General features: G+C 43.3%; 1 protein-coding gene and 1 long non-coding RNA gene across 2 annotated transcripts in view; one reads left to right on the top strand and one right to left on the bottom strand.

Annotated features, from left to right (window-relative positions):
* LOC136576915 (hexosaminidase D-like) overlaps nt 1-14,362 on the bottom strand; it is a 40,994-nt gene that overhangs the window by 20,851 nt on the left and 5,781 nt on the right. The window contains exons 4-7 of the mRNA XM_066576559.1: nt 10,181-10,436; nt 6,238-6,347; nt 3,308-3,395; nt 251-415 (exon numbers count right to left, since the gene is read on the bottom strand). Coding sequence (XP_066432656.1) covers nt 251-415; nt 3,308-3,395; nt 6,238-6,347; nt 10,181-10,436 — 619 coding nt within the window. The remainder of the gene's footprint in view (nt 1-250; nt 416-3,307; nt 3,396-6,237; nt 6,348-10,180; nt 10,437-14,362) is intronic.
* Nucleotides 9,895-14,362, top strand: part of LOC136576916 (uncharacterized) — a 28,715-nt gene continuing 24,247 nt past the window's right edge. The window contains exon 1 of the long non-coding RNA XR_010786417.1: nt 9,895-9,955. This is a non-coding gene — a long non-coding RNA (uncharacterized lncRNA). The remainder of the gene's footprint in view (nt 9,956-14,362) is intronic.

Raw genomic sequence — 14,362 nt, 5'->3', positions numbered from 1 at the left:
TGTCTAAATGGGGTATTACAGTTCACCAACATGCTGTGTAAAGATACCGAACAAGCAAGAAGTGCTGGAAAATGTTGTGTCTTGTCATCTAAGAACTAGTCAGAAATCAAGAGAATGCTGAATGTACCTTAGGGGCATGCATGACATGTATTATGTAACCCAAGAACAAATGTTTCAGCAAAGAATACAACATAGGTGTACACTTTATGGCAGTGTTGTAAAAGCAACTTGCTAGATGAATTGTACTTACTTCATCACATCCAATATGGACCCAACTGCTCATTGGATGCTTTTCCAGAACTTGGGTAAGGATTGCTTTGACTATTGGCAAGGTTTCTGTATGATGAGGGTTCAGGCTGTTGGGGTAACGATCCACCTCTCTCAGACTTCTGTACTTGTCATGCTTTAGGACATACTGTATAGAATGATGCATTTATTTTAGCTGATATTCAAACAATGTTAATTAAGTTGGAAAATTGTTCCCATTGTAGCAAAGGTTGAATGCACTCATTGCTCGATATACAAAAGTTTAAGCTGACTGCAGCCACCACTAGGGGGAGCCCAGGACCTTGCTGCATACTATATATATTGAACTCAAGAATAACACAATATACAATAAGTTACTAAGCTCACACTAGTGGTGGCTGAAGGTAAACCAGAATGTTATCTTTTACTTCTTCATCTATGCTGAGAATTTGGAGCTCTGTATCAGAAAAATGGAGCTCTGATTGCTACAATTATATATTAAGAAATTAATAAGCGCAGAATTATGGACCTAAAACAACATAATGGTGGAAGGTAGAGATAGCTGCCAAGAAATCACTGGAGAGAACTAAGAGGTTAGGGCTCCAAAACTTTAAAAACCCCTTGGGCAATTGCCCTTTTTGCCCTCTCTATAATCCTGTATATAGGGCTTGTTTTAAAAGGTCTGTTCCACTTCAAGTTTATCAATAGCAGATTGATGGGCGTCCACCGCTCAGAACCCCTTGGTGAGCAGGTCAATGTCTTTGTGTACTGAGATATTTTGATGCAGCAAGCAAATCAGAGGCAGCGCTTTCAAGAGGCTGGGATTTTTAAATCCCCAGCTAGAAGAGAAGAAGAAGAGTGCCGGTGACCTGCTAGAAGACGCGCCAGAGATGACTGCACTTCCAAGGTGATGTCCTAATATATATTTTTTTTCTACAGTTCATAGATTTTAGGGGGGTGGCTTATATTTCAAGCCCCGCCCTGAAAATCCTCGCCATGTGGAGTCTCCTGCCACTGCTGTTACAGCAGTGGCGGAGGATCACTAGTATCTCCCATTGATTTCAATGGGGCTGGCACTGCTGCCGCCGGCCCCATTGGAAAGAATGGGAGAAGATCTCTATCTTCTGCACTGGCTGTCACAGCCACAGCAGGAGTTTCCTTCAGCCCTGCTGGGATGGGAGGCTGTTTCCCTGCGGAAACGCCTCGCATCCAGGGCTGCAGAAGGATTGCAAGAGCGATATCAGAGCGTCAATCACATCCCGATATCGCTCTCGCCAGTGTGCAGGAGCCCTTAGTGTGTTTCAGATGTGCTGCTTTGATGCAGCTTTAGTAGCCAAAGCAATAAGGAATCAGTATGGAAGTAGAAGTATATAGGAAAAATGTTATTTTTCAGTTTTTTTTAATCCACTTCATCAGGACGGCCTGTCAATAATTAAAGTGCACTGTTACTTTAATTATAGCCATTACGAGATAGTCAGGAGTACACAGTACACTGCAGATCTCAGATCTTAAAGGGGTTGTACCAAGATTACAAATTATCCTCTATTCACAGGATAGGGGATACCTTGCTGATCTGTGGGGGTCCCATGTCTCCCACCCTCCTCACTGCAGGGTTACTGCACCCTCACAATGACTAAAACACTGAATGGAGCTGAGTCTTCATTTGCCAAATACCTGAGCGGCTTACCTGATTGGGCATTTCCATTCCTGCCATTGAAATGAATGGACATAATTGAAGGTGGACAGACTCTGTTACAGTCAATGGGGTCCTTTTGGCACCATTGGTTTCTGTCTTGTGACAGAACAGGAAAACAGAAACCCTAACAGCAATGTGAGTGAGCCCTAACTTTTCTTTTTCAGTCCTTGAAATATTGCCAGGTTTTCATTTCTATAATACACTGCAATACTTCAGTACTTTGGAAGGATCTAATAGGTCTACTAAGATGGCAGACTTGGGGAAAATTGTTAGGCCATAGCTGAAATAGCAACCCATTGACACCCTGCAAACACATATAGTACAGCTGGAGCTGGCGTGAACTCAAAGAGGAAAATATCCCCAACATGTAGAATCTGTGTTTTATTAGCATTGTGATGGAACACGGCCAGGAACTTTATCACTGTCCAGTATTCATTTCAGTGACGCCCTGCTGAACTCAATCTGTGCAGATTAGAAACAACTTTGCCCTGATTATAAATGTTGTTTTACTAAACCTGATAACGTCTCAGCACTTGGGTTATGGCCTGCTTTCACGTAGCGATTGCCACTCAAAATGCGCTTAAACGAATAAAAGTGAGCGATTATTGTTACTCCTAAATGCGGACTAATGACTGAATGACTAACGAGAATTGTGCATTTCTCATCAGTCGTTCAGTGTATATCAGCATAAAAATAATCAGCGGCTCGTTTACTTCTCATTACGTTTAAACGTTCCCCGCGCTGAATGACAAGTGAACGCTTCCCAACGATGATCTGCCTGTCTACACAGGCTGTGCGAGCACGAACCATTAAAAACGAGTTAGCAGTGAACTCGCTCGTTCAAGCTCGTTCGTGTAAAAGGGGCATTAGTCACTAAAAGGAAAGGTTTCACTAGATAAAGAGGTTCTCCAATTGTAAACTATTCAATGCCTATCAGCAGGATAGAACATCAATAGACGATTGACACAGGTCCATTGCCTGGCACCCCTACCAATCAGCTGCTTGCTGGGCCTGTGTGCTTGTGCACTGAGTGAGCGGATTTCTGAAGGGAGTAGACAGCTCCATTTTCAATGCAGTGGCCAGGCTTGGTATTGCAGATCCAGCTTATATTGAAGTGAATGGAAACTTGGCCTGCAGTACTAAGCTTTGTCACTAAAGTTTGAACGGAGCTGTCTGCTTCCTGCAGAAATCAGCTCATTTTATGAACACACCAACTCAGCGAACAACTGATCGATGGGGGTCCTGGGTGGCAGACAACCGCCGATCTATTAATGCTTGTCTATCCTGCTGATAGACCATCAGTAGTTTACAACTGGACAACCCCTTTAAAGTAACGTGGCAAACACTATAAAACACAAGACTTACCTCCATGTGTCCAAATGTCTGCACAAGTGGTACCACTTCTAGGTTGTTAATCTCTGCAAGGTGTAGAATCTGCTTAAGGTCAGCTTCACTGCAAAAGGCAAAAACACAGAAGTAATGTTGGGCTCATACGAGCATAAGTGCGTTCCATCCGCACAAATACATTGCGTGACCGTAATGGGCTCCCACATATTTTGCCAGCTCCTGCGTGTATTTGTGTGCGCATACAAAAAAAAAACACACAAAAAAAATCACATCGATTTTGTGAGTATATGCACAGCAATTAAGCAAGTTTTCAGTATATGTCGGGCGCATTTACCCAGTCTCGTGGATTTTAATGGGCTCTTGCGGTGCACAAATGCACTCAATATAGGTCATGTCACGTATTGTTTTCAATCGCACATCGCATGAAAAAATACGCTCATGTTAATGAACTCATTGAAATCAATGGGTTATATTCACTGCGTATTAAGCGCACAAAGTGTATTTAGCCCCGGATATAGATACTGTAGAGGCAGAGCAAGTGACTGTGGATGGTCCCTGTGTGGTACCTTCTTTTGGTGTACTGTCATGCAGTGTACAAATAGCGAAGCGATAAGTGTTTAAAGCGGTTTCCTCAAAAAAGCAAGATAGTTCCTACCTACGGCATAGGGGATAACTTGGTAATCAGTGAGTATCCAACTGCTGGGATCCCAAAGGGGATCCAATATATCTGATCAGTCGTTGCATGCTGAAGCTGTATCCATTTCAATCAGCCCATCAGAGATAGATGAGTTCACATGCTCAGCTATCTCTGGTGATCTCATTTGCTCCTACTCTGTTTGCTCCTAATGCACTGGATCGCTTTCTCAGAATCATTGGGGATTTCAACAGTCGAACGCCCGCTGATGAGCAAATTTTCCTCTAACCTGGGGACAGGAGATAACTTGCTCTTGTAGGAAAACCCCTTATAAGGCTTATTTTGTAGCACTACATGAGCATTTTTTTTAGGGGGGGTGGGCTTGAAACATAAGCCCTACCCCCAAAATAAGCCCTAGTTGCAGAAATTTTTTAAATAAAAAAAAAAAAGTATACATCACCTATAAGCACTGTCCAGCTCCGCTACAGCTTTTTCCTGGTCCCTGACACTGGTCGCCTTCTTCTCTTCTGGCTGGGGATTGAAAAATCCCCGCCTCCTGGAAGCGCTGGCTGTGATTGGCTGATGCTTAGCCAATCAGAGCCAGCACTCGGTGAATGGCTGTGATTGGCTCTTCAAATGCTGGCTGTGATTGGCTACTTCTAGGGGCAGGAATTTTTCGATCCCCGTCCAGAAGAGATGAAGAAGACCAGTGTCGGGGACAGAAAGGAAGCTACAGCGGAGTCGGACAGCGCTTCTAAGTTGATGTATACTTTTTTTTTCTGTAGTTAGGGCTTAGGTTATGGCTTTGACAATAGGATTTCCTATTGAAAAAAGGTACATCTCACCGCACGAAAACTGATGCGATGCAAGAGGCCTCGGTTAGGCCCTATCTTTTCACGCAGCACGGAATTTGAGTTGCTGAATTTCAGTTGCTGATGTTTTGTTTTTTTTAGGTGCTTTTTTTTTGCGCAGCTAAAATTCCTTTGCCTGAATGTTTCCTTAGGAAACCCTGGGTTCTGACAGTCACAATTTTTTTGCACGCAGAATTTTCGCGCAGTTAAGGCCCTCCTGTGAAAGAACCCTAAGGCCTCCTTCACACAACTGTATGCTCTTTTACGTTCACCCGTATGCAGTGTATACACGCATGAATTACTTTTTGACACAATCGAGCCCTAATCTAAATTAGCATGTTTAAAGCCATTCACATGGCACTGTTGCATGAATGTTAAAAAATACGCAGAGACGATGGCAAGCAACGATTGCCAGAAATCCTTGGAATGTCATTAAAATGCCTAATACTGGGAGTTGTCTTCTTTCTCTGCGTAGTACACAGGGTATCTCCCTCCCATTTTTCTAGCTGCATGTCATGTTGAAAGATAGAGCAAGACCTATCTTTTCACATGAAGTATAAAATGATCGCGTATGCCCTATTTTGTCCCGTGTGTATATTTCACACAGAAAAATAATATTAGTTTGAATGAAGACATTGAAATCCAATGCTTCGCTTTGTTGCATTTTTGGTGCATTTTTTTAATGCACCGAAATACCTGCGCGAAAACAGCCGTGTGAATAAGCCCTTAGGCTAGTTTCACACGATGAATGCGATATCGGGCCATGCACCTCGCATGCCATGCCATGCTGATCTGGCCCCATTGAAAATAATGGGCGATGCGAGGTGTTCGGAGGGAACGTCTAAAGATAGGACATGCCGCGATTTTTTAAAAAGAATGTGGTTTATATTTAGGCCGAGATTTGTGCGTCTCGCGAGTTATTTTTTCAGCTGTGTGAAACCGGCTTTAGTGTTTTGTAACAACAAGTGCCATCAGTTTTACAAAATTACAACTTCCAGCAGGTATTAGTGTACCATGTCTCCACTGGCGGTATGGGTGGAGACATGGGTTGGCAGGGATGAATTACAGGGAACACCCACAGCTGTTGATTCGCTGGGCGGACACATAGCTTCAAAAGTCCGCAGGATGCTGACCGCTGTACTACTTGCTCAGCCCATGTCAGCTTCCCGGGTGGTGATGATGGTCGGTATGTTGTCTTCAACCAGAGGAGGTGCTGTGGACGTGGCTCTGTGAAGGCGTTTGTCAGCCAGCCAATCAGCAGCTGTGGGTGTTCCACCCCTGCCAAACAAAGTCTCCACCCATACATCCAGTGTCGACATATTGCACTAATCCCCTTCAGCATGCACTAATAGCGTACACTCCTTAGTTAATGACTATAATCTTACAAGTTCCTCTTTATGTTCTGTGGACTGGAGGTATGACAGATTAGTAGATTGTTATAGGGTGTAATATATTCGTCTCACCTGTAAGCATATGGAGACTTCAGGATGGCCAGCTCTCCGGTAAATGGAAACATATCCTCATATTCAATGAGCAACCCATTGGCTCCAAGCTTGGAGAAAAGAGGGAATATCTAACAAGAAGAGAAAAGGCGATTGGTTGCCAGGGTTATGTTCTCTATAATGATCTGCAAAACAGTCACCGGCATGATACTCCGTATTCTCTTTACAAAGAAGTTTGGCAGCAAGAGGAATACTCGTTACGAAATGCAACAGTTGATAATATAACAATTGACTCCTCAACTACTGCAAAACCTCATAATAGGCATGCCAGCAGTTACAAAACTTTATAATAGACAACCTAGCTACTGCAAACTAGAAAGTGGAATTATTGAAATCACCACCTTTGTCCTTTTTACTACCGTAGTTGGCGAGACAGCTTTTATTCTTTTTTATATCTTTTAATTATCAACTAGAAGCACAAATAATATCCACTGATAGCTCCTAGGAGGATATCAACCCACTGGGGGCGCGGGTAGCACAAGCTTCGTCTGCACTAGCAACAAAGACAATTGGGGGCCCCTATGCAAGAACAGCTTGCCCGAAACTTACATAGTAAAAAGGAAGAATGGCTGCAAATACCTACATTTATTACTGTAATCTCTGAGGAAAACATTGATGGCTAATTGTACTCCATGAAAAAATAAGCATTACATAGCACCTAGTAAAATCACTCATTTGAGAAGTTGGGCCCTCCAGCATCTCTCTGCTTTGGCTGATTAGGGAGTGTAAGGAGAGCTTAATGGGAGTTTCCCTGGTGGTCTAGGGTAGTGAAAGGGATAACAATAGCATTTCTGGTGCTGTAGGATAGTGAAAGGATTAATGACTAGATCTCTGTTGGTGTAGGATAGTGAAAAGATTAATGATAACATCCTTGGTGGTCTAGGTTAGTGAAAGGGTTAATGATAACATCCTTGGTGGTCTAGGTTAGTGAAAAGGTTATTGATAACATCCTTGGTGGTGTAGCATATCCAAAAATAGTGTAGGAAATGGAAAATTGTAAAAATATATTCTGCACAAAAACTTGATTTATACAATAGGTCATTTTCTGATTGCACATTCTATTTAAAGGGACTATATCACCATTGTTCTATTAATTAAAAGCAGATAGAGAAATATTTTCCATTTTTCTAATCTGTTTTTTTTTTCTGATTGTGGATTCTGTTCTCCATACATGACTATGGGTGCAGCCATCCTTCCTGAGCTACATTTAACAGTATCTAGAGCATATGAAGATATACAGCAGCTTCATGGGCCATTCACGGAATGGACAGACGGGGACCCATTGACTTGTATGGGAAGCTGTTCTAGACATGTTCTGTGATCTGTACAGAGGTTATTCAGCAGGGAGGTGGAGTAGATAGTCACAGTTTATACCTATTCCTAATGGTGTATCCTATGTTATCTACATATAGGTGTTACATCTCAGTGTAGTCCTGCCTGCGATGTTAGTGAGATGACGGCTGCAAAGCTTTCTTTACGGATCAGGAAGTCACAAAAAAAAAATCACCAAAAATTCTTTAAAAATAGGTTTGACACAAAAATTAGATTTATATAATAGGTCATTTTCTGATGACACAATCTCTTTAAGACAAATTCCTTGCAGGAAGGCCCAACTGATCATTCATGATACAGCACTTTCTTTTTTTAAATCCTTTTTGTAGACTGTATAATGTTCCAGCTGATATAATGTCCCTTGTGGTGATACGCTAACTACATTATTTGCTCAGTGACTACACCTGTTTGCTTAAAATATTGACAATTACAATTCATTTTAACCATCTGATGATACAGAATAAGGGCTTATTCACACGTATATAGGCTGGATTTTCATGCCTGTCCGATATACGCTGCCCCTCAGATACATTGGCTTACAATGCATCAGTGCACAGGGGCGTATTTCCACGGTGTGAAAGCAGCGGCGGCGGCAGCTGCATAGGTTCCTATGGGAGCCTACGCTAGCTGCCGGAGAAGGGAGGTGGGAGGGAGTTTAGCGGTGTGCCTGCTAAACTCCCTCCCCCTTCTCTTCTCTATCTCTTGCTCCTGTTTGCAATGGGAGGGGGCGGAGCTAAGCTCCGGCTCGCTAGGCCCCCTCCCATTGCTGGCTGCGGACAAGGGGTGGGAGCTTAGCTCCACCCTCACCCCGCCCCCTCACATTGCCAATGGCCGGAGGGGAGGAGAGAGGAGATGAGCTTGCGAGAGGGAGGGAAGGGGGAATGTCTCCCCAGGCCGCACAGCATTGTGGCCTCGGCGTATATGCACCAGGCCCTTTGCCCTTCCGGCGTTTTTACGGCACCAACCCTAAGGAACACAATCTTTTTCTGCCTTTTTTGGAAACTGGAAGAAAAACATACACCAGTTCATAGCTACAAAAATGGTGCAGAGTCACATTATGTATGCACAGAAATGTCTCATATGAGCCCCTACATCAGCTATAAGTCTCCAATGATATTTGAAGGAAGGTATGAGAACAGTGAAGAACTAATTAACTTAAGCCGGTGTCTCACGGGCATATATGCATTTCTGTGTATTTGCTTCACATATTTGCTCAATGGATGTTGCGTATTTGTGTCACAGTTAGCAATAATTGTTTTATAACTGGTGGATTAACCTTTACAGCATGTAATCATTCTATCTTTGCTGTAATGGAGAACAAATGATTCTACATGCGCAAACCAGTCAATCTAAACAAGCAGAACTGCAGTGTAAAGCATGGAGTAGGGATAGAGCAGCAGCATGAGTCTCTGATAAAGCACTGCCTGCACTGCCTTCAGATCTATACTAGAGGTCAACAGCAGTAGACCCTTAGAGAATAATCACACGGGCGAGTCTTAGATGCAAGTTTTGTCCAAGTTTGTAATTGCGCAAACTTGGACGAATCTCTTACCCATTAAAATCAATGGGATGTTTCAAACCAGTTATGTTTTTCACAGAACAGTAGTCCGTGTAAAAAAATAGCAGTATGTCCTACTCTAGTCCAATTCACGGACAAGACTAGGACACTGTCTTATATTAATTTTCTGCTCCAAAAGAGGCACAAGGTCTTATTTTCGAAGGATGTCTTATAACAGTGGCAGAGTGCCACGATTTTACTTTCACTTTCGTAGGCAGCGTTCCTGCTTCTGATAGTAGCTTTACCACACCCCATCATTGAGGAGGTGTGCAAAACGTAAAAAATAGAACAGACAGCGCTCGAAAATTGCGTTCAAGCGCATGTCTACGAGGCTCCCATGGAAATAAATGGGAGCATTATACCACGATTACCAGGGTGGTAATTGCGGTTAATAAGTCTGTGTGCTACTTACCCAGCACGATCCCTCCCACTGGTCTGCGGAGTTACAGCAGCTTGCTTGCAGTCGCCGACAGAAAATTGCTTCCTGGTAACAGAGTTTGTAAACCCCACCTCCAGGAAGAGATGGCTCTGATTGGTTCTCGAGCGCCGTGGCTCAACCAATCCATGCAGCGCTCGATGAACCAATAACAGCCATTCATTGAATGGCTGTGATTAGTTTATGGAACGCTGCATTGATAGGCTCAAGAACCAATCAGAACCATTGCTTCCAAGAGGTGGGGTTTACAAACTTTGTTACCAGGAAGCAATTTTCTGTTGGCTGCTAAGGACTGAAGCAAGAGTTCTGGAGCTCCGCAGAGCGGCGTGAGGGATTGGGACGGCACCTGCTAGGTATGTATTGCTTTTTTTTTGGTAGTGTAGCTAGAGCTTATTTTCAGGCTAGTTCCTATTTTCGGGGAAACACGGTAGCACCCATAGACAAGGTGGACCTGTATCACCTCTTCTCTTCACAGGTGCAGCTGACAAACAATGGAGGAGGAAACTGACTAGACAGTAACGCTGTCCATCTCTTCTAACAATATTCTGCAATACGCAGTGATAAGATTGTCCTCTCACCTGTTCATAGTAGGAAACCTTCGGAGGAGCTCCCTTCAGATCGAGGTGGACTAGTTTCATCTCTATGTGACTGAAGTCTTTTGATATGACCTTTCCTGCTACTGTTCTCTTCTTCGGCTGAACAACTAGTTCCTCATCCCGTTGTGGCTCAGGTGGAAGGTCCTTGATTACCGGTTCTACCGGATCGCCTGCCTTTTCACCCCAAAAAGCTTCATCCCGCCTTTCTACATTTACGAGCTGCATTACCTGTGGATGACTGTAGACAGGAAAACATGGATAAATATCTGCTGGTAGATCGATACATAGGTAGTTAGATATAAACTCCACGGTAAGCTCCAGATTGTCTTCTGCTAGACCTTTGCATTTGTTGCACTAAGGGTGGCCAAATACATTAGATATAGATTGACCAAACCCGCCAATTTCATGGGAATTGGTCGATTATCTAATGTGTATGGCGGCCTTCTGACTCTCCTCCAACAGCAGATGGCAGGGAGATAATGTTCAGGCTGTTGAACTTCAGCTGCCCATTTCTTTTTCTCTTGGGAGATAAACTGCTGTTCAAAATGTCTGGCAGCGACATTCTCTCTACGCTACATACAACACACATTCATGCTTAAACGGTGGGAAAGGTTGAGAGAGATAGCGGTCCGGCAAAAGAGCGTTCAGCTAACAGCTATCTAATGTGCATGGGCCTAAGGGGGCCTTCAGACTGGCGATAAAATCCTGCGATTTTCATGCAATGCGAGAGTCAGTGAAAACGCAGAATTATGAAACCAAAGATTTTCAATGGTTTCTTTCACATTTGCGATGTTTTCACTCATGCGATGTTGCAAGGAAGATAAATCCCGCCATGCCCATTCTTTCTCCGTTTTGCTTTTTTTTTAGCTGGTATGTTTGCTTCTTATTGCATCTCAAAGCACAAATTTGTGATTTTCGTGCGATGCGATTTTAACATTAGACAGTCCTATTTGTATGTTCTCCTGCTGTACGGTGTATTTAGAGGGGGCAGGGCCAGGAAAGACTGTCTATACACACTCATCATTCCGGATAAGGTCCTGAACAATGAGAGTGCAGTGTAAACAGCAGCCGTTCAGTACTGAACAGCCGCTGTGTAAAGTAAATGGAGAAGGGCAGGGGAGAGCGGGGAGAGACATCTCCTAAAACAGACCCGCTGTGAAACAAGGATACCCGCTCGACAGGCGCCCCCTCCCGCTCCCCCCACCACCACGACAAGTAACGCAGACAGCCACCTCCTGTTCCCCCACCCCCCCAGCATGACAAGTAACACTGACAGCCCTTCTCCCCCTGCGGCGACAAGTTGTCAGCACCCCGACCATTCACAATAGTCACAGCTCACCTCCTCTCCTCTCTGCACAGGCAGGATTATACTGAGAGGAGACACCTATATATGGGTAACACAGGACCCACCATTCACAATAGTCACAGCTCATCTCCTTCCCTCCCTGCACAGGCAGGATTACACTGAGAGGAGACACCTACATATATAGGTAGCACAGGACCCACCAATCACAATAGTCACAGCTCACCTGCTCAGCACAATGACAGCACCCCCCCCCCCCCCCCCCCGGGAGGGCGGCAAGCTTTTGTCAGATCCAGGGACAACGGGGTCGTCAACACAGGAGGGGGGAACCCCTGTAGGTAAGTATATAACTTCTGTATGGCTCATATAAAGTGCACAAAGTATATTACAAAGTGCATTATAATGGCCATACAGAAGTGCATACGTGCACTTGTCACAACGGGACAACTCCTCTAACCATTTAGCTGCTCCTATGTACTAAGAAGGAAAATATACTAATATCTATATATAGGAGTGTTTGCATAGGCTGATGTGAGAAACATATGAAAATATATATACAATAGAATACATGTATTATTACAATAACATACATGTTTATCTTTTCTTTATGGAGAAGATTCTGGTTTGCCTTAGTCAAGTTATAAGGCCTGTTAGAAAGTTGGACACTGACTTATAGGAAAGCCACCTCCCAACAGGTAGTACTACAGAGTTATTGAACCATCTTCCATCTGCATACCATAAATGTAAAAACAGCATTAGAGTGCAGGTAGTGTCCTGTATATCAAATATGTATTTAGCATGATTGGCCTATTGGCCTATAAGCCTATTATAAGTGTATCTAATCCAAACCAGATGGTCCAGAATTCTTACTATCAATCAATGAGTAACTCACAGCAACCAAAAATAATTGTCCTTGGACAGACAGAAAACTAGCAGTAGTGGAGTAGAATTCACAGGGAAGAAAACTGCTAACTCAAACATAATATACTCCTCAACATTAAAACTGCAACACCAAAAAGGGAAAGTCATGGAATTATGGAAATCAGAGGATTGACAGACATGTTAATGATATGCAAATGAAAAAAATGGAAACAAAATATTCAGATCATCCAACTTGATTATTCAGTTTCGAGTATGAGCATCCCACGCAGAAATACACGCACTTACACGCCTTGGCGTGCTATCAATGAGGTTATTAATATTTGCCTGAGAATTGTTCGCTGAATGCACTTGGGCATGCAAATCATCAAGATGGCAATGACGCCCCAGATATGCTTGATGGGAGACACTGTAGACCAGTTGCACGAACAACAAGCAGCCTGGCTTTGTCATGTTGAGAAACGTCTCCTGGGACACTTTGGAGAAATGGCCGTACCACTCGTTCCACGACTAAATAAATATACCGCTGAATTGTTAGTCTACCTGGATTGAAGACTAGAGGGGTCCGGCTACTCTATATAATGCCACCCCACACCATAATCCTGGGAGTAGGACTGGTGTGACATTCCCTCGTGAAAGCCTCTTCATGTGGTCTCCAGGCCAATCTATAGCTATCATTGCATCCGATACAAAAGTGGGACTCATCACTGAAGAGGAAAGACCTCTTTCCAGTTTCCATTTCGGTCTTGCTCTGCACCACGATAGCCTTTGCAAGCGGTGGCGTGAGGTCAGTGGTAGACCCGTGGCTGGACGTCTGGCACGTAGTCCAATGTGGTGCAAGCACCTTCTGATGGTTTGTGTGGACACTGTTCGATGCCCTAGACTTGGGTTGTGATGTCTAATTTAGCGCACAGTACAGAATGGATGACCATGCGCCATTCTTCCAATCTGACGATCCGTGCGTGCAGAGATTTGCCTCATTGCACCTCTTGCAGTCACTCGAGTTTGTCATTGTTCCCCCAACCATGAGACACAGAATGTGCATACCGATCTACCAGAGTGATGAACCAAGATCTCTCAGCTCAAGGGTTCCGTCCCTCTCAGTTTATAGCAAGTGGCGATATATGGTACAGCGACAAACAGGAGGCATCACACAATCATACCACAAGACTTTATCCTGTTTTTGAGGTTTCATGTGCTTTCGTTCTGGCTTTTATATCCTTGAAGCTCCTCCCATATGCCTCAGATGCTTGAAAATGTTAACACTTGCATATCTTAATGATACCTTCTGCCTCTTCGATTTGTATAACCTTACGGCTTGTCCTTCATGGTGTTGCAATTTCAATATGGAGGAGTGTAGGATCTCCAAAATGTAACTTATACTTCAACCAGTTAAAAGTAATAACAAGACCAAAAAGTAAAAAGAAAACAATGAAGGGAAAGTAACAGAAACATAATACCCTACTACAACCTGGTATTACCACTAGCAATGGCAGAGCACTCGCCCCGAAAAGAGAGACCCTGATCAGGAACCTAGCCCTAGATGGCGCTATTAGACCCTAAAACTAAATAAGATCAGGAAAATTCAAATTAATATAATAGTAGAATAAAAGAGAATCTGGCAACATAGACCAGTTTCTGTCAGGTAGTAGACAAATCCTTGGATGGCAACACCAAATACATAAATCCACTAATCCCAGGAAGAATTAGATCACATCAATTTACCTATAAAGAATGATACCTAGATACTCATATTGTCAAAATATAAGTAATCCTACGTGCTTCGCCCGCAAGTAACACCAGCTCATCAGGGAAGAAAATTATACGACTGTCATACAGTGATTAAAAAAATATATATATGAGGGCAAATATTATGTTTCATGTTAAAGGGGTTGTCCAAACAATTTTTCTTTATATATATATATAACTGTCCATGCCATAAAATAAGAAAAGAAACAATACTCACCTCTCTTTGATGCCCC

The sequence above is a fragment of the Eleutherodactylus coqui genome, chromosome 8 (assembly GCF_035609145.1).
Source record: "Eleutherodactylus coqui strain aEleCoq1 chromosome 8, aEleCoq1.hap1, whole genome shotgun sequence".
Taxonomy (NCBI): Eukaryota; Metazoa; Chordata; class Amphibia; order Anura; family Eleutherodactylidae; genus Eleutherodactylus; species Eleutherodactylus coqui.
This window is presented reverse-complemented; position numbering and strand designations above follow the sequence as displayed.